Here is a 27,724-nt window from a genome sequence, read left to right as displayed (position 1 = left end):
GGTAATCCCCAGGATGTTGCAAAGGAAATATAATTTTTCTTCCCTAATATTGCTGTGGGATACTGAAGCAGGCTTATGGGGACAGTGTGTATGTATGTTTGTGTGTATGTGCATGTGTCTAGTTTAATTAAACTGCAGACAGTCAGATTGCAAGGTTTGAATCATCAAAAGGGATAGGTGTAAACAGGCATTTTTGAAATGGAGATGGGTGAGCTAGGATGAAGGCTCAGCAGATACAGTGTGAATTGAATTTGCATTTTTAGATAAGTTGAGGGGTTGTTTGATTTTCAAAGGGACATGATAAGATGTTTTACAATATGAATAAGGCAAAGTTAAGAAGCTTATTTTTCTCCGAAAGTGCTAGCCATTGTGACATCATGAAAGATTTTTATATTCTGGAAAAGTGACTTCCAAAGAATGGTTGAAACAATGGGATTTACAGATCAAAAAGGAGAAAATATATTTAAAGAAAGATGGAAAGCTGTATGGCTGTGGCCATGTGAGATCCTGAAAGGGACACTGTGTGAAACAGGCTTGTGGGAAAAGCCTATAGCCACCGTGGAGAAGTTTGCTGTTCCAGTAACCAAGGTTGTGTTAAAAACCTTTGGAGTTCCATTGTTGACAGGGAGGGAGAAGCTGTGAAATACCTCCCTTATAGCAACAGTGGGTTCTTGTGGTAATATTGCTGGATGTTTTGCAGATTAAGAATCTATTTGGGCTGTTGCCTGAAAGGGGTCTGTAGCTGGGAGTCTGGTTAAGTAGAAATCTTGCGACAACTGTTATAAAGCTAAATGTAACTATAACTGTAGTCTTGTGTGTTTAAGTTTTCTTTTATTTTGTTAGTAAATGTTTTGATTTAATCTTTAAAATCTCAAAAGGTGGTAGTGGACTCATTACTTCTGACTTTAGTGCGCAAACTTTCTCGTAATGGATACAAATTGCAAAATCGTTATGACAGCGTGGCCAAGTTTCCCTTTGGGATTTGGTCAGCCTGGCAAATACCACTTGTAATATCATAATAATGTTGATGGTGGGGGATTCAGTGATGGTAATGCCATTTAATGTCAAGCGGCGATGGCTAGATTCTCTCTTGTTGGCACTTGTGTGGCGTGAATGTTATTTGTCACTTGTCAGCCAAAGCCTGGATATTGTTCAGGTCTTGCTATATTTGGACACGGACTGCATCAGTATTTGAGGACTTGTGAATGGTGCTAAACATTGTGCAATCATCAATGAACATCCCCACTTCTGACCTTATGATAGAAAGAAGGTCATTAATGAAGCAGCTGAAGATGGTTGGGCCTAGGGCACTACCCTGAGGAGCTCCTGCAGTGATGTCCTGGAACTAAGATGACTGACCTCCAACAACCACAACCATCTTTCTTTGTGCTGGGTCTGACTCCAACCAGCGGAGAGCTTTTCCCCCTGATTCTGATTGACTCCAGTTTTGCGAACGCTCACTGATGCCACACTCAGTCAAACGTGGCCTTGATGTCAAGGGCAGTCACTCTCACCTCTTGAGTTCAGCTCTTCAGTCCATGTTTAAACTAAGGCCGTAATGAGGCCAGGAGCTGAGTGGCTCAGGCGGAACACAAACTGAGCGTCAGTGAGCAGGTTATTGCAAAGCATAAGGTACCACACATAAGGCTACTTAATAAGATAAGAGCCCATGGTGTTGGGGGTAGTATATTAGTATGGATAGAGGACTGGCTAACTAATAGAAAGCAGAGAGTTCAGATACAGAGGGGCATTTTCAGGATGGCAATCTGCAACTAGTGGAGTGCCACGAGGATCAGTGCTGGTGCCACAATTATTTACAATATATATCAATGGCTTGGATGAGGGAAATGAATGTACTATCAGCAAGTTTGCGGATGACACAAAAATAGGTGGGAAAGGAAGTGGTGAGGATGACACGAAGCGTCTTCAGAGGGATATAGGCAAGTTAAGTGAGGGGGCAAAAATGTGGCAGGTGGAATATAATGTGGGAAAGTGTGAGGTTATGCGCTTCAGCAGGAAGGATAGGGGAGCTGAATATTATTTAAATGGAGAAAGACTGAAGAAAGCTGCAGCACAGAAGGATTTGGGCGTCCTTGTGAAGAAACCCAAAAAGCTAGTATACAAGTTCAGCAGGTAATAGGTAAGGCAAATGGAATGTTGGCCTTTATTTCAAAGGAAATGGAGTATAAAAATAGGGAACTCTTGCTAAAACTATACAAAGCACTAGTTAGACCATATCTAGAATACTGTGACCCGTTTTGGTCCCCTTATCTAGGGAAACATATACTGGCATTGGAGGCAGTCCAGAGAGGGCTCACTGGGTTGATCCTGGGGATGGAGGGATTTTCTTATGAGGAGAGGTTAAGTAGGTTGGGCCTGTACTCATTGGAGTATAGAAGAATGAGAGGCGGCCTTATTGAAACATATGGGATTCTTAGGGGGCTTGACAGGATAGATGCTGAGAGGTTGTTTCCCCTTCTGGGAGAGTCTAGGACCAGGGGGTGTAATCTCAGAGTATGGGGACACCCATTTAAAACAAAGATGAGGAGGAATTTCTTCTCTGAGGGTAGTTAATCTGTCAAATTCTTTACTGCAGAGGATTGTAGAGGCTGGGTCATTAAGTATATTCAAGGCTGAGACAGACAATACTTTTAATCAGTAAGGGAATCAAGGGTTATGGGGAAAAGGCAAGAAAGTGGAGTTGAGGATTATCAGATCAGTCATGATCTCATTGAATGGCGCAGCAGACTTTATGGGCCGAATGGCCAACTTCTGCTCCTACATCTTATGGTCAAATGGCACTGTTGAAAATGCTTTCCATCACTTTGCTGATGGTTGAGAGTAGACTGAAGGGGTGGTAAGGCCGGGTTGGATTTTTCCTGCTTTTTGTGTACAGGACATAGCTGGGCAATTTTCCACATTGCTGGGTAGATGCCAGTGTTGTAGTTGTCCTGGAACAGCTTGGCTAGGGGTGCGGCAAGTTCTGGAGCACAAGTCTTCAGTACTATTGCCGGAATATTGTCAGAACCCATCACCTTTGCCGTATCCAGTGCCTTCAGTCGTTTCTTGATATCACGTGTAGTGAATCAAATTGGCTGAAGACAGCCATCTGTTGCAAATGCTTCAGCCTTCTCTTTTGCACTGATGTGCTGGGCTCCCTCATCATTGAGGATGGGGATATTGTGGAGCCTCCCACTCCAGTTAGCTGTTTAATTGTCCACAACCATTTACGACTAGATGTAGCAGGACTGCAGAGCTTAGATCTGATCAGTTGGTAATGGAATCGCTTAGCTCTGTCTAACATACTGAGAGTGGGGATAAAAAGGAGTGGAGAGAGGGAGAGAGAAACAGAGCAAAAACAAAAATCAAGGATGGACATGATTGCAGGCAGGTGATTGGTTGATGAGTTTTTTAAAAATCGCTCTTTAAGCAAGGGAAACATTTTAAACTAAGAGCTAGGAATCTATGACTATTACTTTATTAAATTGATAATTTAAAATAGATACAATAACTAGTTAATTATACTAAAAATATTGAGTGAATAAAAACCTTAACTAATTAAATATATAAAACAAGGTTAGCTAGGAATGGCATGGCAAACGATGGGTTGTCCCTGCAGGTTGAGAGATTTTGTGGAGAAAATTAGATTGTGAGCAACCACATCAGTAGTTAAGCATTGGCCTAGGGTTGCTGCGCTGAAGTCCAAGCTGCAGCCACTGTGATAAGCCACTGATCCAAGAGGCAATCACGCCCGTTAGGTTAGGTAGCAGTTTATATTTGGTCAATGGTCAGGGACAGGAAGATGTAACTGTATGGGGATCCAGAATGCAGTGATGAAGGAACCTCAGACTTCGACCTTGTCCAACAGGTACAAGGTACTTTCTACCTGCAATGAAGAGAACAAAGACTGCAGGGAGGATGGACAATTTGACCATGGCAACTCGGTGCAGAAGGCCATTCAAGTATGTGGAGGAAAAAGGAATGTGATAGTGGTAGGGAGTAGTACAGTCAGGGGATTAGATACTGTTCTCTGCAGCCACGGCTTGTAGTCCCAAAAGCTATGTTGTCTGCTCAGTGCCACGGTTAAGGATGTCTCCTCAGTGTGGAGAAGAATTTGAAGAAAGAGCGTCAAGGGGGTGGGGGAGGCAGGAAGGATATTTCAGTAGTCATGATCCAGATAGAAGTCAACAATATGGTTACAAAAAGGAATGGAGGTTATACTGAGGGAGTTTGAGGAACTAACCTTCAAATTAACAAGTTAATACCTGGATTATGACCCGCGTTATGCATAAACCAGCATAGGGCCAAACATTTATTTATTTTTTATTCATTCCTAGGATGCGGGCATCACTGGCAACACCAGCATTTATTGCCCCACTGTAGAAGAGAGTTGAATGCCTGGCTCAAAGTGCGGTGTGGGAGACAGCAGTTTCGATTCATGAAAAGCTAGTACTAAAGGAAGAGGGGGTTGATCAGGTGGGACAGGCTCCACTTAAACTGGGCTGGGACCCATATTCTAGCAAACTAAATAACTAGGATCGTAGATAGAGCTTTAAACTAAATGACGCAGTCTTTGCGAGTGTAAGGGTGGGCGGATCTAGGTGAGGGGAAATTTATAAATCTAAAGAGAAAAGTCAAAGCCATAGAGCAGTATAGCTTTTTGAGTAAAGTTATGTAGAGTGCGACAGGATGGGACAGTGTGTTTAATGGTAATAGTGTCTCAGCAACTAAGGTCAAATTAGGGGAGGTAAAACGTTAAAATTAAAGACATTTTATCTGAATCCACACAGCATTCATAACAATGATGAATTCGATGAATTAATGGCATAAATATAGTTAAATGGGTTTGATATAATAGCCATTATAGAGACATGGTTGCATGGTGATCAAGGTTGGGAATTTAGTCCTCCAGGATGTTTTAAAAGACAGGCAAGATGGAAAGCGGTTGCAGGGGGCGGGGAAGGCATGGCTGTGGTTTTGGGGCTGTAGGCCTGATAATAAAGGATGACCTAAGGACAGTAGCGAAGATGTATCTTGCCTTGGAAGATCAGGAAGTAGAATCCTGGGTGAAGATTAGAAATTACAAGGGGCAGGAAACACTGGTGGGAGTAGTTTTCAGGCTCCCTGCAATAGCTATCCTGTTGGACAGTGTATTCTTTAAGAAAGAAAATAATGCAATAATTGTGGGAAACTTTAATCTTCACATAGACCGAGCAAATCAATTTGGCAAAAATGGGAGGATGAGTTCATGGAATAGATTCGAGAGAGTTTCTTAGAGCAATTGTCATGGCACCAACAAGGGAACAGGCTATTTTAGATCCTGTCTTGTGTAATGAGACATGGTTAATTAGAAATCTAATAGTAAGGCATCCTCAGGGGAACAGTGACCATAATATGAGTAATTTCGCATTGAGTTCAAGAGGGACATAGTCATGTCTGAAACTAGAGTCTTAAATGTAAAGTCAATTGCATAGATATAAAGGGCAAGCTGGCTAAGTTACATTGGAAAATTAGATTAAAAGGTATGATGGTAGATAAGCAATGGCTAACATTTAAGGAAATATTTCATAATTCTTAACAAACATATATTCCATTGAGAAATAAAATCTCTGCAGGAAATGATCCATCCTTGACTTAAAGAGGCTAAAGAATAAAAGCAGAAAATACTGGATATATTAAGCAGGTGAGGGAACATGTGTGGAGAGAGGGTGACAGCCAATATTTCAGGTTAGTAACCTTGCAGCAGAATTGGGAAAAGCATTTGTTTTAAACAAGTACAGAGGCAGAGAAAAGAGGGTGGTGGTGTTGGGGCAAGAATGAAGGGAAGGTCTGTGATAGATCAGAAGTCAGGAGGGATTAAATAATAAAAGGGGTGATGGCACAAAGTAAAAAGAGATGGTAATGAGACAAGCAAAGAAACAAAAGATGGGTCTGGGTGAGTTGTAAATGAGAATAGCAGAATCATCATCAACTGCTTCCATTTGAAAAAAATTGGGGCAGAGGTTATGATCTGAATTTGTTGAACTCCTTGTTGAGTGTGGAAAGCTGTAAAGCACCTAATTGAAAGGTGAGGTGCTGTTCCTCTACCTTGCATTGAATTCATTTGGACATTGTAGGCAGTCAAGGACAGAGAAGCCAAAGTAGGAGTGGGCAGTGAAGTAAAATGACAGGCGAACAGAAGCTTGGGGTCAAGTTTGATGACTAACCGGGTGTATTCCACCAAGTGGTCAACCAACTTGTTTTTAAGTCTCCCTGACGAAGGAGAGACCATACTGTGAACAGTGAATACAGTAAACTAAATTTAAACCAGTAAATGAGAAATGGGTGGGGACCTTGGAAAGCACCGGAGATAACATTGCAAGAGCAGGAATAGAAGCCATGCCAGATGATTCTTTAGCTACAGCTGGATTAAGAAGAACAAAACCAGGTGAATGCAGTTCTACCCATCTGATGATAATGGACAGGCATTGGAGAATCATGGTGTGGTCAACCAAGTCAAGGGCAGTAAACAGGTTGAGGAGGAATAGTTTACCAAGGCCACCATCACATAAGACGTCAATCTGTGACAATGACGAAAGCATGGTTTGGTACTGTGGTAGCGGGTGGAAACCTGATTGGGGGATTCAAACATGGAGTTCAAGGAAAGATGGGCATGTTCAAGAACTTTAGAGGAAAGGGAGCTTGGAGATGGAGCCAAAGTTTGCAAGGGCTGAGGCGGGGAGGGTGTCTTCCTTCATCTTTGAAAAAAAAAGGAAAACTCATTTGAACATACTTCACCTAAGACTTTCCTTCCCATTTAAATCTATTGGCCCAGATTTTCTGGTCTCCATATCATCAGAGACCAGATGTATGACCCAAGTTGCACGTCAGAACCCAGCTGAAGTCCTGACACGCGGACGTCCGTGGTAACTGCCCAGGAAGTTTCAAATTCTGATGGGCAATTCCTTTGTTCCACGGGACCCTATGCGAACATCTCCGACTCTAAGTTAGAGTCGGAGGCTTCGGACAGTTTTGTGGGGCTTACCTGAATAGTTACCCAGGAAATGTTAGACAGAAAAATCCTTAACTCCTGGGCAAGGACAGAACTGACCCCTCACTCACGCACACTGACTACCTCCCCTGACTCCCCAATCAACCCCGATAACTCCCCCAACCCACCGACTACTCCACGACCCTGACGACCCGCCAAACTGATCCAACTACTCCTCGACCACCCAACTATCTGACCCACCTGCCACCCCACCCGCCTACCACCCTATCTGCCCATCACTTCACCCACCCACCTGCCAACCTATCCACTTACCTCACCCACCTATCCACCCTACCTCTTCATAACATTCACACATTCACCTATTGACTAACATTCACACTGAACATTTAAACTTATCATTCGACAACTAATGCCCTAAAAATGGGACATATCTTGTCTTCCCCCTAACTCCACAGTGCTGCAATGGAGTTCTCCAAGGGAAGCTGCACTCTGCATTTCTGGAAAAGCTGGGCTTGGAAGAGCCGGCAAGAAATGCAGAGCATTGTCGAGATGGGGAAAAGTTTGAGCGGAGTGGCAATTCAATGATGATTGCCGCTTCGCGGATGATCCAGGTTATTATCTGACAAAGATGAGTTTGTTGCTGTTAAAAATTAGGCAAAGTAAGCACAAAATGAACATGAGCTACATTAAAAAAATAAATCAAGGGACAACATTGTTATGACACTATCTGAAACAGTTAACATTTCAGTGACAAAAACATTTTATGATGAAAGAATGTTAAACTATTCATCAAACACCTGCCAACTCACCTGCCAATGGGTCCAATTGCAACAGTAAAATTTCCACCTAGTGTGAGATTTCCCCCCTTTGCAAAGGCATCAACTGCACGCTTCTGATTCAGGATTATCACCAAGTCAGATACCTATAACAACAGTTAAAGGGGATTTAATTGGTGGAACTGCAATCAAGATTTGCATAACATGTCACCAAAGAATATGCGGCTGCTTAACGATAACTTATGAGGACAGAAAATGGGATTAGTCATGAAAACCGAGGGTACTCATTGATTCATCAGCATGGTTACACCATTGACAACTGCATCAATGATAATGGTATTTTAAAAGGAATGCATGTAATAAAACTGTTCCACAAAAATGAAGGAAAACCAAATATATTCACATTGTGGATGTTAACGTCTAAGCATTAAAAAAATGAAATCTGGTTCCCAAGCTTAAACAAAGTCCAGTTAGCTTTCCTTACTGTTACTGCAAAGTTGGTTTCATGCAGTGAGCTATCTACCAGTGCAGCATCCTCAGTGTCGACCTGCTTTTCTCCTTTTCCCAGGCTCCTACTTCAATTTCTACCTCCTCGGCGATTCAGACACTGGCGTAGAAATTAGTTTACTGCACTGGAATTGTGCCTCATTCATCAGACAGGTAAGCTGCTGACATCCGCTGGTGTGCCCAGGCAGGTCACCAGTGAAGACCTCTGGAACAGGTCTTCTTAGGTGGGGAGGAGAAATTGGGACAGGTGAGGGGGTGTTGATTGCCAGATGTTGAGCAGCAGCAGCTCACAGTTTATTGAGCTGGGAATGCTATATTATTTGCTCTTTTAGTGTATCACAGGACGATATGCACAAATATTTGGGTTCTTTATTGTAATTTGAACTGGAACGTATATACACATCATGAATACAGCAGCACATTTACATGTCTTTTACTCCGTTGGTCCACACCCACAACTCCTGGGTCATTTGAGTCATTGCATCACTTCCTTCAGTCTCTTAAATGTGATCCTATAATAGGGAGCGGCAGGAGTGAAGTGCTTGGAGTGAGTGAGACATTTGCTTCTATTTACCGTGTTTCTTTTAAAATGCTGTTCACCTGTCCTGATGAAAACTCCACACCCAAAATGAAAACTATTGTTTCCATATAGGTGTCACCTTGACTAGGCATGCAGGCTTTCCAATATTTTCCGATTTATTTTACCCAAAATCCTCTCAACTTACACTTCACCAACATCGGTCCCTTATGCTAAACTGTTCCTCACACTTAGGCCTGCTGTATCATCTCATAATTGTTACTCATCAGGTGTAGAGGTCATTCAGCATTTATTTCAGCTAATAATCCAGTATTCCTGTTTTAAGTGCTTGATTGCTTAAGCATGCAATCTGGACAGTTGTTGCTACCAAGGCAAAAGGTCCCCTCCTCAAGTTAAGTTTCTGATGATCAACAGTGATCCCCAAGATATAGGTGGGTGGGGATTCAGGATGAATTGTACTGTTGAATATCAGAGGATGATAGTTGGTCTTTTCCTTTTTAGAGATAAACATGGTACATGTGCTACCTGCCAATTTGTCAGCCTAAGCTTTGATATAGGTGGAATGGGGTAATTCATTATTAGAAGAGTTGAGATTGAAACTAAGGACTGCAGAAACATAAGCAGACAGTTCCACTTTTGACTTAATGATGTAGCTAATGAAGATGGTTGGGTTGAGAATACTGCCCCGGAGAACTCCTGCAGCAACGAGGAGCCTCCAATGACCATGATCATCTTTCTATGAGGATATTAATGCTTCAATAAAAGCACAACTTCTGACTTGTGCTCAGTTCTTCTAAGATCTAGCAAAAGAATGGTTCTTGCTAAACTGGGGCCTGTTGGTTCCCTACAAGCAGAGTGAAAAATCAAGCATTGTATTATGGAAATGAAGATCCATCTCAGCTAGATTTGTCATCTTTGTGAGCTCTTCTACCAGGTTGTGCAGAATGCACTAAAGCTTAAAGGGTAGAAGGAAGTCATCAGGATCAATAACCTTTGAAATAAGGCATCAGCATGAGCTAAATGGCAATAACAGTAAAATAAAATCGAACTTGGCTTCAAACAATACAAAGATTTAGGTCCAAGACAAATAAAATGATGCCAATAAGTGTCAGCCAAGCTTAAAATTTCTAGCGTATTGATGAACATAACATAAAAGACTCTGGCCTGAATTTTTCAAATGGTGGGGTTTTTCTTCCCGCCATCCGAAGAGTCAGTGGGGAACATATCGCCGCAGCCTTTTCACACTCGAATGAACGTCAACCGGCTGCAGGCGGGACTTCTGCCCCTCACCTGGTTGGAAGTCCCAGCTTAGAGAGCTGCCAATCTGATTGGCTGGCTGCTCTCCAGTCCCCGCAGTGACAAGAGTGTAGTGGACTGAAGAGGAACTTCAGGAAGATGCCTGAGTCAAAGTATCGGCACCGGAGGGCAAGGTAAGTTTCAGGGGTCACAGGGTGGAGAGGGTAGGGAAGGCCTGGGTGGGGGGTGCAAAGTTGGTGATTGGGGTGTTAGGGGAGAGGTCGGGGGTTGGAGGGAGTTCCAGCGACTATCAAAGCTTAAGGGGGCAGGTGGAGCCCGAAGTCAGAAGGGGACTTCTGATGGAGGTGCCCGATCCCCTTCTCGCCCGAGATCTAAGCCCGTTCATGTTCAGGCTTCCCTGTGCAGGTAAATCCTCCCACCAACCTAAAAATTGAGGCTGGGTGGTAAACAGCCCTCAAGTGGCCAATAATTGACCGCTTAAAGGCCTTAACTGGGGCAAAGACAGGTGTCCGAGGCCTTGCCTGCCCCGGTGCAAAATCACTGCAAGGTCGGGGTGGGCGGGAACCCAGAAGGAATCCCGTTCAATTTCACGCTCCCCCTGCTTAAAAACCCATCAGTGGGAGAGTGTGAAAGTCAGGCCTCTATTTCTCCATTGTGAGAGAGCAAATATAGATTCATGTGCTGAAGCTGGGGGAAGAAAAACTAAAATGCAGCCAGAGTACGGTAATGAATCAGTGGGATAAGGAAAAAGGGGCCATCATCATAGTGAATGTATGAATAATTAAAAGGAACATCTGCTCCTCAGTCATTTTACCCCAACTGATTGAAGACCGTTGTTCATTGTAAGTGGAAGTTGGTTGAAATAGAGGAGGACTGAATGAGTTGCCAGAGGTTACAGGCTCCTGTAGACTGAGATGCAGAGTTAAAAACACATACTTTAAATTTACTAAGTAATAGTAGGATGGAAAGGCTACAGGTTGAAAGCAGAAAGAGGCAGATACAGTAGCAGCAGAATTAATTAGAAAGTGACTATAAATGGTGAGGGAATGAGGGAATAAAACATTAATTTTTTGGTCCCTCATGGTAACATTGCAAATTAAAATAAATTTATTCAGTATCAAAATAATAAAGATTTTTTTTTCAAATTTATCCCATAAACATTTTAATGTAGTAAGTGATTTATGAATTTTATTACATAATATTCATTGGGGCATGTGTGAGTTTTGGAAACATTTACCTGTAACAAAGCTTTTCACAACACCCCTTTATGCTTTCATTTCATTTAAAGCAAGAACATTTTGACTTTTCACAACTTTTCCAAAATTAAGTGCACACAACTGGGAAAGCAGGGATATTCAATGAAAATCAATACATTCAATACAAAGCATATATCAATGCTGAAATTGACTTGTCTATTCGTCATAGAAATGATAAGACAGGTTATTAGTTGTACTATTTTTAGTGACTGTGCAAAGCTCCTGAAGAACTAAGTGTTAAGAGTAAAAGATGAGTCATCTTTGTTCAGTGACGTAGAATTTATTGATTTTTTTTACTTTTTAATTTTCAAGACCACATACTAAAATTTACAGCTCCTTTGCCACTTTCATTTTCAGCAAAATACTAACAACCACGTCACTTTTTCAGTCAAGCTAAAATGCTGACCCGATAAGGTAATCTTACCACTGGCTTTCAAATTGACAATGGCAATCAATCATGTGTGAATAACTGAAAGGTTACTTTATTTTTGCCCAAAAATGATTAATGTAAAGCTAACTCTCCAAATTAAACATCTTTGCACATTTAATGAAAAGACCACTTCTCTTATAATTACAAAATTAAGAGGTCACCCACAGGAAAGAAAAAACTAGTGAAACAAGTTTTAAAGAGCAAATGAGCTAAATCATATAAACAAAGGGATTAATACTTATGATTCAACAAAAAGACCAAATTGTGAGATTGTTCAGCTAGGCCTAGTTAGCATGCATATACATTCAAATTTATTTAAAAAGCAAGAACAATGTCCAAGATACATAATTGAACTCATTTAAGACTTCGCTTCACATATTAGATTCAAAGGTTGCTATCAGGTTTGTGCAAGGATCTATTTCACATTAACTAAATATATGAGATAATCAGGAGGAATAAAAACATAAATTTATAAACTAGCTTCTGGCACAAAGGATTGTCTTACTCCTTTTGGGGGAGGCCTGGTAAATACGGAGGGCCAAACCTCACTTATATTGAGACAGTTGAATGTGGCTGGAGTTTGAGTGTTGCGAGCCAGCCTGTCACTTTGGGCCGGCACAATATCAGGAAGCTTGGATGAAGAATATAGATCCATTCAGGTGTGGGGATGCTTGGGAGAGGTAGACGTCATTAGTTCTAATTTGCATTTTAATTGGGCCCATCATCTGATTCAGAGGGTCACTCTGGACACACATTATAAGCCCCACTGAAAATTGCCATGGCCATAGTGAGAGTGCTAACAGGGCAATAGACCACTTCCTACCATTTTCAATCATAATGAAGGGCTGGAAATTCAGCCACATTTCTTCATTTGTAAAGAACTTCAAAGTTTTGAGAAGTGTGACTGGAAACATCTGTGATATAATTGTTCATATTCAGTAAAGGTTGTGACTATCATTTACATTCAGATTCTAGGTGTATCTAAAATTATGAGATCACCTTATAGTTTAGCAGTATCAGCCCTATTCTTTCTTTTATCCTTCCATGGGATGTGAGCAAGGCCAGCATTTTCTGCCTATCCCTGACTGCCATGAGAGTGAACTGCTTTCTTGAACCATTGCAGTCGATCTGGTGTAGATTCACCCACAGTGATAATAGGGAGGGAGTTTCAGAATTTTGACCCAGTGACAGTGAAGGAATGGCAACACAGTTCAAAGTCAGGATGGTGTGTGGCTTGGAGGGGAACTTGTTCCCGTGCATCTGTTGTTTTTGTCCTTCTGGGTGGTAGAGGTCGAGGGTTTGGAAGGTGCTGTCAAAGGAGCCTTAACAGGTTTCTGCAGTGCATCTTGTATATGCCACTGTGCATCAATGATGGAGAGAGTGAATATTTAAGGTGGTAGATGGGCTACTAGTTAAGCGGTCTACTTTGCTCTGGAAGGTGTCCAGCTTCTTGAATGTTGTTGGAGCAGAATTCATCCAGGTAAATGAAGAGTATTCCATCACACTCCTGACTTTGGTGGACAGGCTTTGGGGAGACAGGGGGTGGGTTACTCACTGCAAATTCCAAGTCTTTGACCTGCTCTTGTAGCCAGTATATTTATATGGTTGGGTCAGTTCAGTTTCTGGTTAATGGCAATCCCGAGAATGTTGATAGTGGGGGGGGGTTCAGCAATGGTAATGTTGTTGAATGTCAAGGGGAGGTGGTTAGATTATTTCTTGTTGGATATGGTGCTACTTATCAGCCAAGTCTGAATGTTGTCCAGGTCTTGGTGCATATGGACATGGACTGGTTCAGTATCTGAGGAGTTGCGAATGGCACTGAATACTGCGCAATCATCAGCGAACATTGCCACTTCTAATCTTATGATGGAGGGCAGGTCGTTGATGAAGCAGCTGAAAACGGTTGGGTCTAGAACATTACCCTGCGGAACTCCTGCAGTGCTCTCTTGGGGTTGAGGTGAATGGCTTGCAACAACCACAACCATCTTCCTTTGTGCTAAGTATGACTCCAACCAAAAGAGGGTTTTCCACAATTCCCAATGACTTCAATTTTGCTAGGGCTCTTTGATGCCATTCTCGGTCAAATACTGCCTTGATGTCAAGGACAGTCATACTCACCTCTGGAATTCGGTGGGCACCTCCTTGCTATCCATATTTGATGCGTAATTCCAAACTTTCTTTTACCAGTGACTTAAGTCATATGATCCTTTCAGGAGAAATATGCCCAATTTGCTGGCTCATACTCTTCCCTATGAATTTTACTAAGTCCCATTCCTGCAGGGTAGACCCATCTGAATGTTGCAAAGATATGAGTTTCCCAAATGAGTGAAATTGGACAACTATATGCTATCTTAATAATGGCTAATATCACTAACAATCACTATACATCCCTGCATGCATTCCATAACACCAGTTCATTCCTTGGGCAGAATTTTCTGCCTGATGTGCAGGGGGCGGGCCCCGCATGTCAGCGCGTAAAATGAAGCGTGGTGACATCGGGCGAGCATCCCAATGTCACTGCGTGCCATCGCGATATTTCGCTGGGTGGGCCACATGATGAAGTTTGACGCACGTCCGCCATTAATTAACGGGCTACTTAAGGCCCTGAGTTGTCAATCGATGCCGATTTTCAGGCGCCCGTGCGATCTTCGGGTCGGCGCACGGGTGCAACGGACAGGTGGGTAAGAGACTTTTTAATGAAACTCATCCACGGGCGGGATAAGAGGGCACAGTGGGATCGTCAATCTGGTCTGAGAATCTTTATTGCAGAAAGTTTTTTAAACTTGCCTGTGTGATCTGTAGCAGTTCAGAATGAATTCCAGCAGCTTTCTGTGTATTCTGAACCTTCAGGTCAGCACTCTGCAGTCAGGAATCTTTATCGGGCTTGCAGCTTGCCGGAGGCCTCCATTTAGCTTGGGTATGGGTTCTGACATGTCCACTGGAGGCAACTCCTCTGAGGAGGAAGGCCAGGAGTGCACATTCAGCCTCCAGGGGAGCCACAAGGGGTGCAGGGCCAAGAGGTAACCCAAGGTGGAAGGGGCCACAGAAGACGCCACTATCCTGCTGCCAGGGTATACAGGCGGCGAAGCAGCTACCTCAATATTACGGAGGTGCAGTGCCGAAGAAGGCTCTGACTGTCAAGGGAGGCAGTCAACTACATCTGTCAGATGATGGACTCTGAGATCTCTCCTAACTGTGTGGGTGGACACCCCATGCCAGCGGCTCTGAAGGTCACAGTTGCCCTCCACTTCTATGCCTCTGTTTCCTTCCAGGGCTCGGTGGGTGATCTTTGAGGTGTCTCCCAATCAGCTGTCCACACTTGTGTCAAGCAGGTTACAGACGCTCTGTTCAGACGGGCATTAACTTTCATCCACTTCCGCTGGGACCAGGCAAGTCAGGCACAACGAACCAAAGGCTTCGCGGCCATTGCTGGTTTCCCCCGCGTCCAGGGTGCAATAGACTGTACACATGTGGCCATCAAGGCGCCAGCAGGTGAACCCGGTGCCTTTGTCAACAGGAAGGGCTTCCACTCCATGAACGTGCAGATAGTGTGTGATCACAGGATGCAGATTCTGCAAGTTTGTGCCAGGTACCCAGGCAGCTCCCACGCCGCCTACATCCTCAGACACTCCCAGGTGCCGGGGCTCTTCAGTGCTCCAGCCCGACTGGATGGATGGCTGGCTGCTGGGTGACAAGGTCTATCTCCTCAGAAGGTGGCTCATGACGCCTCTCCGCCATCCAATAGCAGAAGCTGAGCAGCGCTACAATAGGAGCCACTGCACCACAAGGGCTGTGGTGGAGACAGCCATTGGTCTTCTCAAGTTGCGCTTCCAGTGCCTGGACCAATCAGGGGATGCACTCCAGTGCTCCCCAAATCGTGTGTCGGTGATAGTGGTTGCACGCTGCGCTCTCCATAATCTTGCACTGGAAAGGCGGGGGCACAATGGACGATGAAGACGTTGACGCAGTGGATGCGACTGCACACGATGAGTCCAACACTGATTCTGAGGATGAGGGAGCACAGGGGAATGCTGAGGGGCTAAACACTGACCCAGGGCTACACCATGGAGCCAGGGACACCTGGGAGACTTTAATCCAATGAGCCTTCAGCTAGCTCAACACAAATGGATCAGTAGGACCAGCCTTGCCTGGCGCTTCCATACTCGGCACTTAAGTGCTAAATCTGTCACTTCATCCGCTGCAACTAAGGGCTTTGGACATAAACTTCAATGTCCACTCGCGTATCTAAAATATACAAATGCAGCACAAAGGAGCCACCCTCAGCCATGGTAACACATCTGGTTTTAATTTTCACCATCAGAAGTTCTCACAAATTCAAAACAAAACGTTAATCAAGCAGAAACAAATAATAATCTCGGACCAACACAAAAGCACCAGTGAGAAACCCGTGGTGTGCCTAAGGTGCCTTATGCTTACGTTTACAGGTCATATGTCTTGGTGCCGCCCCATCACTTGGAGTGGCATCTGAGACAGCCTGCTGACTGCTGTCCTGTCGGCCTCGATGACCTTGGCGGTTGTCCTCTGGCCCGTGGAGCCTGTGCTGAGCCCGCCTGGGAGGGATCTGCCAGTTCCACAGCTGGCATCACCCCAGTCATCACTGCCTCACCCGACGAAGTGGTCACTGAGAGAGGGGTGGAGCAGCTGTTGCCCTCATCCGGAGCACCGTGAGAGGAGCCCACAGATACGACAGGCAGCTGCTGCGCTGACGTGAGGTTGCCCCAGACCTCCCTGCTCACCGTCGATGGATGGGCAACGAGCTGGGAAGCTTGAAGTCCACACCATCTTCCACATTGGCAATGACCAGCCGTGGCCACTGGCACTGTGAGGGCTTGCAGGTCCGAGCGTAACCCCAGGAGAACCTGATTGTTCTCCTGGAGGCGTCTCTCTACAAGAGTCGACACTCTCTCCATGGAGGAAGCGTGACGCTCTGCCATGATGCTCATTGCATCAGTGATGCTCCATGTGGACTCCTCCACCATGGACACCAAGCGAAGCATAGTCTCATGTAACACTCCCAGATGCTCCTGCAGACCCGGCCGCATTTCCTGCAGCTGCTGCGTCATGGATGACTCCAGAGGCACATCATCATACACCAACTGAGCATGTGCCTGGTCCCCTGCAGTCCTCTGACTGCTGGCACCATCGACACTCTCTGACTCTGCCAGCTCCTCCAGCGATTGTGAAGTGCCCTCTCCACTGTGCCCTGGGACACTAGCCGATGTTGCTACGCCCACCGAGGTGCTAGTATCTGCACTAGTGCCTGCCTCGCAGAAATGGTGTGACGCAGGTGACACTTGAGGAACCTCAGATGTGAGAGGGGGCATCTGCAGCTCATCCTAACGGCCATGCTCTGATGACGCTGAAATTAACAACAAGGACAGTGGATCAGTTAGGGTGCACACAGCGACACACTTCATCCCTTTCCCCCTGGCTCATTTTGCGCTCAACCTTCCAGAACCTATGGAGACGAATATTGGTGGGGTGGCTAATAGTGAGGATGATACCCTTACATTACAGGCAGATATAGACGGGCTGGTCAGATGGCCTAAGGAATGCCAAATGGAATGTTATGTGGATAAGTGTGAGGTGATGCACTTGGGCAGGACAAACAAGGCACAGGAATACATGGTAGGACCGTGGAAAGTAAGGAGGATCAGAAGGACCTTGCTATGCATGTCGACAGGCCCGTTAAGGTAGTGAGACAGGTACATAAGGTGTTTAAGAAGGTAAATACCATACTTGCCTTTATTAGCTGAGGAATAGAATATAGGAACAGGGAGGTAATGCTCCAAGTGCAGAAAACACTGCCTAGGCCACAGCTATAGTCCTGCGTGCAGTAGTGAAATGCGCTTCACGGGAGGGATGTGATTTGAGTGAAGAGAGTGCATAGGTCGTTGACCAGGATGCTGGCTGAGCTGGAGAGTTTGACTTATGAGGAGACATGGCATAGACTGTGGTTATTTCCCCTGGAGCAGAGGAAATTGAGGGGTGACATTATTGAGCTTTATAACATTATGAGGGGCATAGGTAGGGTTGACAGAAAGGAACTTTTCCACTTGGCGGAGGGATGAGTAACCAGGTGGCATAGATTTAAGGTAAGGGGCTTGAGGTTGACAGGTGACGTGATGAGCAACTTTTGCACACAGAGGGTGTTGGGAATGTGGAACGCACTGCCTGAAAGGGTTGTGGACGCAGAAACCCTCCTAATAAGTTTTTGGATGTGCAGTTGCGATGCCATGGCATACAAGGCCATGGGCATAGTGCTGGGAAATGGGATAAGATGACTTTGGAAGGTGTTTGATGCGAGCATCTTCGAAGGGCTGAAGGACCTTTTTCTATGATCCACACCTCTGACTCTATCACTCTGTGACCGAGCAATGTTGCAACAATAACAAATTACACAATCATCAGTGCTATGGATATTGGGAGGACATTGCAGATCTCATTGTTGGCCTCAAAAACCTGGCCGTTCCACCCCAGCCGCACCGACACCCGTTGACCTAGGTGCATGGTGCCACTCAAGCTCCAGGGCCTCCTGTTCAAAGCGGCTTAACATCAGTATCTGGGCCTGGCCACCTCCAGTCCTCGAACGCTCAGACGCATTGTGAGCATTCTTCTCTGGAAAAACAAAGAAGACCATTCATTGAGACAATTTGCACGTGGACTCTGCACACGCATGCCGCACTCCAACCACAGTGGGCCATATCAGGCCTCCAGTGCCTCCTCTCCCCACTACTGCTGATCAGTCACACGAAGATGGTGTCCAACGGCCACCTTGGACACATTCTGCGTACATCACTCAAGAAGGCACACGGTCTTTGCTCCCATAGCAAAGAGACGCAACTACGTGCAGCATCGAGGGCAGCAGAAGGCTCTTGGCCACGAGACTTTGAGGCTCCTCTTCCACAATCTTATCACTGTGAATAGGACATGTGTTGGAGTTCTGAGTATGAGCCTAGTTGCATCTCCTGAAGGTTGCCCCCAGACTAGTCATGTGCAACTAAGAGTAACACATGGTGCGGGGGAGGACTCATCTCCTCATGAACTACTCAGGCTGATGTAAGCATGGGCACTATCTGCTTGCCCACCCAGCATAGGAAAAATGCCCGACATGATTCAATGCAGTCAAGACAGTAAGATTTTTTGGGGGGGGGGAAAAGGGTGGGGGGGGGCCTCAAAGGCTAAGGCTACCCGCTGGGTTAAATGCCCAATGCCAACATGGTACTCACTCTTCCAGAGCATAACAAATCATTGAAGCGCTTACGGCACTGGATCCAGGTGCACTGCACCACGTCGCGGGAGCTCACCACCTCCGCCACCTCTTCCCAGGCACGTTTGGTCATGTGGGGGGGCCTCCTTCTCCCATCCTGGGGGACCAACTCCTCCCGCCATGCTGTCACCAGCTCGAGGAGGGCAGCAAGGCAGTCATCAGAAAAGCGAGGGGCGCATTGGCACCCGCTGGCTTACCCTGCAACCTGCCCTGCTCCTGTGGCAGACCCTGCAGCCTGACCTGCTCCTCTGCCTTTCCCTCCAGCGGGCCCTGCTCAGCTGACCCCCTGCAGTGTGATCTCGACGTGGCCATCGTGAGCAGCCTACTGGAGGCTGCCAGGCTTTCCTTCAAACAGACTGCCAGGTCGCCATTGGACCCGGTGGGCAGCCCGCACACTCCCACTATTCACGGGAGTCGGAAATACGCTAGGCAAAATGGCGGCACGGACCAGATCGCAGGCTCTGATTAGGTCCGCGCCCGGCAGCGGCCACTCCTGCTCCGCCCACCCGGCAGCAAATTCTGCTCCTGGTTTCTTTGTCCATTCAGTCACTATGCCCTAAGCCTCTTTGACTCCCTTACTTAAGTCTTCTATCTCATGAACTGTCTACATGTTTTCAAGATGTCTCCTGAATATCTTTCCCTTACAACATGCTTTTCTCACTCACTCCACACTGCCCTCCACGTATTTTTGTCCACCACTATATAAGGTGCTTCAAGGTTAAGAGCACATTAAAGTGTAAGCTGCAGACAGTAAAAGTGAGATGCAGAAATATTCTTATCCTTCTCCTTGCCTTACCTAGCTACTCGCTTAACACCCAGTACCTAAGTAATTATTTTAAAGCTGTCAAGGAGATCATCACCACATGTAAACACGTAACAGAAATTGAAAAGTTACCAGTAATATCCTCTTTTATCAAAATACAATCTTTAAACAGCTTACTCGGAAGCGGCTTGGGGAAGTTAATCTGTCTGCTAACAAAGACAGTTGAATTAGCTTTTTTTGAAATTTATTCAGTAACCCAGTGAGCTTTAGCTCTGACTGTCTCACTAGCAGGCTCAATAACCCCTCCTGGCTCTCTTAAAATAAATACAGCTTTATGATCTTGCCAATACTTGTGTTTATTTGGTTAAAATGTATATGCACTGCCTCGGAGAACAATTTTCTCACCATTAAGAAGCTATAGAATAAACCACCTTTACTGTAAACTGAACAGTTTGATTTATAAATCAGAAAGTAACAATGAAATATACGGTCTTTAAAACCGGAGGTTGTATTTTTGTACTTAAAAGTACTTAAGCAGTGAACATTATATTTTTTAATCGCTGCAAAAGGTTTTAACCATGAAAATAAAAGTTTTAACTTAAAATAATTTTATACCAATTAAATGAGCATTATTCCATAATGGACTAGGAAATTGAGCTTTGTTAAAAGACTTTGTAATACCAGTTGTGGTGCTTGGAAAAATCATGTGATTATCATTTAAAAAAATGACAATTCAATATTTAGTCATTTCATTTATGTAATAGAAAGAAATAAAAGTAATATACCAGACAAGGTATTCCTGAACTCCTCATCTGTATTAATGGATAGCCCAGAAATGGAAATTTACAGAATCAAACAGTTTTGCCTAATTCAGTTTGCTATTGTTGGGAAGTAGAAGTGATTGAGATTCATTGAAATTCAGCAAACCAAATTACCTGCCAGAAACATGGTTGATTTATTCCACCTGCGTCTCTCTTGTCCACTATTTATACTGAATTGATCCATGTAACCTTGGTGACACCAATAAAAATGCTACTATTACTTTCCCAGCCATTTTCTTCTCCAGACTTCTGAGATCTTTTGCAAATTTAATAAAATAGCTTGCATTCATTAGTGTTATCTAAACGATCAAAAATATCTATGTGCACATATAAGTGAAACTTTTAACTCTTAAAGTTAATACAAAGTCATGTAGTTGCTCCATACCCAGTATTGATTGTGTAATTAATTTTAAAATTTTCTGCTTTATCAAGAGTTTTCTTCTACTGGTGAATTATCCTCACACAGAAGTTCAAAGTGGGCACAGAATAGAGGTTATGGGCAAAATATGCAACACAGTTTTGGGATTTGCAATATCCAAATTAATGAGTCTATTTATTTTTTGCTGCACACCCATCAGCAAGTAATGAGAATGCAAGAACTTCATAGATTAAAGGATTGCTTTTCCTGGGCTTGCACGTATAGGAGTAATCAGCATACAATGCAACAGAAGTCTGCTGAGCCCCAGAAGGAATTAGCACCTAAATTTCCTGAAGGTCCTGATCTGTATATTGAGGGTAAATTACAGGTAACGCTATACAGCATCATGGCAGAAGCACTAAAAAAGTCCACTGACCTCATCAGAAGCAACGGGGTAAGGCACTGTCTAGCAGTGTCTTGCACAAGAATAAAGTAACTGTTGCGTGCACTTCATTGCATTTTGCCCCTCACAATCTACAACATTCTGCTGGACCTGAAAACCTTCTGACTTCAGTTTCTACATCTTTCTTGAATACCAGTTATTCTCCCTAGAGCAAGCACAGCCTGTGCGAAACATTTCCGAGCTTGCATATCTACCATCCACAAGATCTACTTCCTTCTTACAAAGCTCATGTCAGTGGAGGGTGGGGGCGGGGGGCGGTGGAGTGGGGTTGGGGTTGTGTTGGTAACCACTAGAATTCACTGTGTAATAATCATTATTACTCCAGTTTTATCTCATAGGGGAAAGCAGCCCACAGTGGAAATTATCTCACATTCCCTTTGAGGAGTTAATCGATAACTTTGCCTAATAGCGTGGCAATAGTGCAGCCTAGGGTTTGGCTGGCAACTTTTCAATCCGTCAACGCAACCTGTCTGGCAAGGGCAGTACACGGTCTTGGAATTGCCCCTCTGTACAAGGATATCTGCAGGCTCTGCAAGTTGACCCTCAGCACTTCACTCACATAGTTGCTGGACTCTTCCAGACTAGCTGCCATTTGTTCTGGGCAAATTAATTGATAGTCCAAACTACTTTACATGTTCAGAAAACATCCTTCTCTTTGAGGCTCGGTAATAAGTTCTGGTCCCCACGCAGTTGTGGAAGGAGGACCTCGTCTTCTGGCCAGGGGCTTTCCTACACCTGTTCCTGTTCATCTTGTAAAAGGGGTAGCAGCAAATCTATGGCTCTAAACACTGACTCTTTAAGGGGATTAAAAAGACTAACATCATTCGACAACAAGCAGAGAAAAAAACATTTTTAATTCAAAAAGTCAGAATGCAAGAGCTCTTGACAATACCAGAATGTCCCTTTAACATAGATAGCGCCTAAATGGCAGCTCTGAAGCAGTCGTGCCAGATTTTTTGGAAGCAGCCTGCTTTGAACTGCATCCTGCGCTATCACAGGAAATCTGTGTGCAGAGGCATCTGACATTCATTAGCATATAATATGCATGACTGCATCCTCTTCAAGTAAAGCCACCTGAAAAGCCATATGGGAAATTCATGGGCACTGCTATTCGGGTGCAGAAAAGAAGAAAAAGCTTTCCTGTACATAACGCAACAAATTCCTTTTTTTCATTAAAAAAATAGTCTTTGCTTAAAAAATAAAGATTCAATCTGAAACCATTGGCTGAAAGGAAGCGGGAATCTTAAACAGAAAAAAATATGGCTGTTGAAAATAAGGTGCAATATTGAGTTGTAATGCACAATGAGGGCAAGAAGAACCATTTCTGCTGAGAATGCAGAGCTCTGCAGAACTTAGGGGTGTATCTACACATTTAACAACTGTAATAAAATCAGCAGTTTTAGTCAGTATGCAGAGAAAAGATTTGCATTGATGCAAAGTACTTTATTAAAAGACTTGTTATTTTGAGGAACTGCTGACAGCACAATTCACAGATATTTTATTTTACATTACATATTGCATAAATTAATTCATTGGATAATGTTGGGAAAAATTGAAAACAAAAAAATACTTATTGTGCTGTTGACTTGCAGAGTTGTGCGCAAATGGGAGAAACAGTCTAAGCTTTTTGGCAAAAACTGGCCAGTGATTTCCTTCAATTACGAAATGTTCTACTTATAGCTGGGTTCTGATGGTCTAAGAATGAAAGGATTTTTGATTGTGTTTTATGTTTATTCATTTGAATCAGCCAAATGTTAAAATCTTCTGTAGTCAATCTATAGTATGTAGATTGAGAGAGTAGTGGGAGATCTTTTGAGGCTTAAGATAAAATAATTTCAAACAAAACCAAAAGGTTATACAATAAAATCATTGTTCCTAAATTTCCTGGAGCAATATTGAGTAGGTCAGGCAGAAGAAAGGGAACTGGGGTGGAGGAAAATTTCTGCCTAAACACTGCAGACATTCCTGAAGCTGTTGAAAATCTTGGCACTTTCAGGGGCAAATCCAAAATACAAAATGCCCTCAGTTACATTGATTGCATTGCCCAAATTGGCTGTAGTTGGTTTCCTGTCTTATTCAAAAATTTGGCCTCCATCCTCATACCACTAACCTTTGGTATGATGCACTGAATTTCCTCCTCCCCCCTCCTCCTCCTCTCAGCTTAGACATATATTGTCACCTCAGTTGTGCAGTAATTATCTAAAAGTACTTAAAATAGCCTGACACCAGGATTTCCAACAGGGTCATGGATATCAGGAGTGCGTGAGTAAAATATTCACTTCCCCTTCCAGGAAGCAGGTCCATAATATACTTAATTCAACACTTTCAAAGGATTTAATTAGTATAGTATAGTTGGTATTGCAACCTGCTATTTTGTAAGTTAGGAAACAATTCTTCTAATTTTTAGTTTGCTTGTTACCTATTTTGTGCCTAGTCAATTTTTTGTTCACAGTTTATTTTAAATAGCCTTCTGATTTTCATTTCGTCTCAGCATTTGAAAGCATTGATTCATACTTCCCTCCTTAACAATTCTTTTGCTTCACTGAAAACATTGTTCTTTTTTATTTCTCATCATGTAACATTGCAAGCATCATTGTCTCTCTTTTCTGATCCCTCTCAGACACATGAGGATAGATTTTACATTTCACCGGGTGAGGATTATACGTTTTTCACGGGGAGGGAGTCAGAATGGAAAGTGAGAGGTCCATTTGCTCCAGCCCATGCAATCACAGATTGAGGAATCAAGTGAGACGGCCAATGAGTGGCCATCAAGGGGAAGGCGGCTAATCAGCAGTGAGAAGGGTGGGGGGGGGCTCCGCACCCAATCTGAAGTCTATGCTAGGACGTTATGCGGGAGAGGGGTTATGCCGTTAACAAGAGGTCAGATACAGATTTAAAGGCCTTTGCTCTCAATCTTTCTTTATTTCTTATGGCAGGCTGCAAAAAGTAAAAAAAAACTAGTTTAAAAAAAAACATACAGACGCTGTCACTTTCACCAGCAGAAGCTGCAGCTACATTCAGCCATGGTCCCGGCGGCAGGCCTTTTCATTCGCCCTTGTGCCGTCTTGTCATAGCTGCCGTAAAACAATACTAAACCTTTTCACATCCAAATTGCAACTGGAAACAAAAAATTGCAGATGATTGGATTGTTAACAAGCTCAATTTCTTGTTAATTAGTAATATCAAAATGGCAAGTGGGCTTCTGATTTCCACGCCCACTCGCGTTCTATAACTTTGGAGAATAGAATGATGATGTTGTATTGCTAGTCCTACATCATTACATCTTATTTTACCAAATCCGGAGGTTGGTGGTTGGTGGGGGGGGGAGGGGGGAGGGGAGGAGGAGTGTTCATTTGCAGCTTTATCAGCCCATGAATGTTTTTATTGAAGGTAGGGTTGTCAAAATTACAGAACAATATTCCAAATGCTGTATCAGCAACAAACAATGCAAGACCAGGATACAGTCTACCACAAAAACATCCCACAGCAACAGCATCATATCAACAGAATATTTTCATTAAAAGTCAACAGGCATAAACATATCCATTAACTTTTCAGCAGTGAACAACCCTTCATCAGGTTTCCTGTTGAATTGTGTTATCTTATATTTATGCACATTATAATACATCTCCCATTTCTTTTCCTATATATTTATTTGACCTTTGGATGCTATTAAAATCGGCTTTGTACACCTCATTTGACTGTTTCCATCAGCAAAGTTCATATATGGGAGACTAGTCTCTACCATACAATTTATGAAAAGTGTGCCTGAATGGCAACTGATACAGAACAGGGCCCCGAGGGATTTTACTCTTTGCTTTCCTAAACAGAAGATCTTGTATTTACCATCTTATGCTTTCTTTTGCAAGCCAACCAGAGTTCAAACTGTCCAAACAGCTTGTGATAAATAATCTGTGAATCTTAATATCTTTAAAGTCCCACACACAGAGGACTAGTAGTGAACCCAGTTAAGATTCTTGGGCTGGGTTTCTTTTTAAAAAAAGATATAGCAGGTGATATGGACACTGCTCCAATGAGAATAAATTCTTGGATTTTGCAAAATATTAAAATTTGTAGCAAAAATTATGACTCTGGGGCAGAGTGTGTGCAATGGTGGTTGGTGGGGCGGGGGGAGTGGGTGGGCAGTTGTAGTAACAATTTGTCTTTACTGAGAACTCTGCATTTTACTGAGCATAAACTGCTGTTTAGTTACTTTGGCTTGTGAAATGTTACCAAAAATCTCTAGGGGCTTTATTGCTTTGACATCCTTGGAAATACAAGTAGAATTCTCACACAGCAATCGTGACACTGGGCCTAAAATCGTCAGTTGTAGAAGGAAAAAAAACATCTTTGCTGAACAAACATAAAAGGAAACTCAAAGCAGAGTTTACATTCTTTCATTCAGTGATTAGCATGTTATACGACTGAATGGTGGCAGTGAAAGAAATGAAGTAAGAAACGAGAATTTAGATATAGCCACATGAACACTGTAGGCAGTGTTTCCATTCAGAGTTCACAGTTTAAACAGTTATGTCTGCAAATATTTAATGCCTATGACAATACCGTGTCCTCTATTGAAGACATGAACCCACTTATTTGAGACAAATGAGCACCTGTAATTAATAAGGCAGTAATGTCATATAAATATACTAAACACTCAGACATTAATATTGCGCACAGTAATTTCAAAGGTACACAATGTAGCAACAATCAATAAAATGCTCGTTATATGGCAGTGATATTTAATATTTTTTTTTAAGTGAACTAAGTTACACCTAATGTACTGAAAATATAATACAAAAAGATTAGCATCACAATTCAGAATATTATAAATAGTAAGGGACAGTGATTTATCTATTTGGCTTCCACTTTTGTTTAAGTTTTGTTTAAAGTGTTAATTATGTACGTTGCATTTTCTAGTAAAAAGGAAATTTCCTCTGAAATTACCATTTGTCTTGGCTAAGGCAAAGCTTATAAAGAAGGAATTAGGTATGGTTCCTCAAAAATGGAAATCTGAAATCTACTGGACTACAGTCAATTCCAGTCCTTAATTGTTCGGTTTTCAGACAGAGTATATAGGAAAAGTGGAGGGCATTACATAAAAATGGTAAACATCATGAATGAAGCTGATTAAAGCTAACCAAGTGGAACTGTACTTAGAAAGAGGCTAGACAGAAACACAAAATGAATAGGCTTACATTTATATAGCACCTATCATAGCACCACAGGATGCACCAAAGCATTTATACCCAATGAAGTATTTTTGAATCATGGTTACAGTGTAATGCAGAAACCACGGCAGCCAATTTGTGCACAGCAAGCTCCCACAAAGAGCAAATATGTTGATTGAGCGATAAATATTGGATAGGACACCCAGGATAACTCCCTGCTCTTCTTTGAAAAAGTGCCGTCTCTTTAGATCCACTTAAGAGGCCAGACTTGCATCTGAAAGATAGATTCACCAACAGTGTAGCGCCCCCTCAGTACTGCACTGAAGTATCAGTCTTGATTCTTGTGATCAACTCCTGGGGCAGAATTTTCTGCCTGTTGGGCGGGAACGGGCGCAGACCCGATTGCCGCCTGCAATCGGGTCCACGCCGCCATTTTACACGGGCAGGCCAATTAAGGCCTCCCCAGCGTGAATCGCGGCTCCCAAGGACAGCGGGAGTGGTCAGGCGGTGGCGGCGGCGGCAGGACTGCAATGACTGCCGGGTCCAATGGCGACCCCATGGCCTGTTTTAAAAAGCTGCTGCAGCCTTGTAAAGGCTGTGAATCATGGCCAGTGGAAGGGCTCCCCAGAGCGTTGCTGGTGAACAGGCCAGGCAGGAGGGTATGGCAGGGGGGCACTGTACCCCTTGTTTTTCTGATGATTGCCTTGCTGCCCTCCTGGAGGAGGTGGCAGCACCGTGGGAAGTGCTCGTACCCCAGGACGGGAGGAGGAAGCCCCCCACACATGACCAAATGTGCCTGGGAGGAGGTGGTGAGCTCCCACGACGTCGTGCAACGCACCTGGATCCAGTGTCGCAAGCGCTTCAATGAGCTGTTGCATTCGGGAAGGGTGAGTACCATGTTGGCACTGGTCACTTAACCCAGCAGGTAGCTTTCCCCCCACCCCCGCCAAGTCTGAGTGCAGTGACTGCACTGAATCATTGATGGCATGTGTCCTTCGCTGCGTAGGCCAGCAGATATTGTCCATGCCGAGGTCACCCTGGGAGGGTGGTGAAGAGATGGGTTCTGCACTCGCAGCATGTGGTACACTGAGACCCATATGAC

The 27,724-nt window shown here is 43.7% G+C and overlaps 1 protein-coding gene across 1 annotated transcript in view; it reads right to left on the bottom strand.

The window, feature by feature from the left end:
* Nucleotides 1–27,724, bottom strand: part of sh3yl1 (SH3 and SYLF domain containing 1) — a 180,782-nt gene that overhangs the window by 58,757 nt on the left and 94,301 nt on the right. Inside the window, exon 5 of the mRNA XM_078541874.1 lies at nucleotides 7,801–7,913. Within this exon, the coding sequence (XP_078398000.1) occupies nucleotides 7,801–7,913 (113 nt within the window). The remainder of the gene's footprint in view (nucleotides 1–7,800; nucleotides 7,914–27,724) is intronic.

The sequence above is a fragment of the Cetorhinus maximus genome, chromosome 5 (genome assembly GCF_964194155.1).
Source record: "Cetorhinus maximus chromosome 5, sCetMax3.hap1.1, whole genome shotgun sequence".
NCBI lineage: Eukaryota > Metazoa > Chordata > Chondrichthyes > Lamniformes > Cetorhinidae > Cetorhinus > Cetorhinus maximus.
This window is presented reverse-complemented; position numbering and strand designations above follow the sequence as displayed.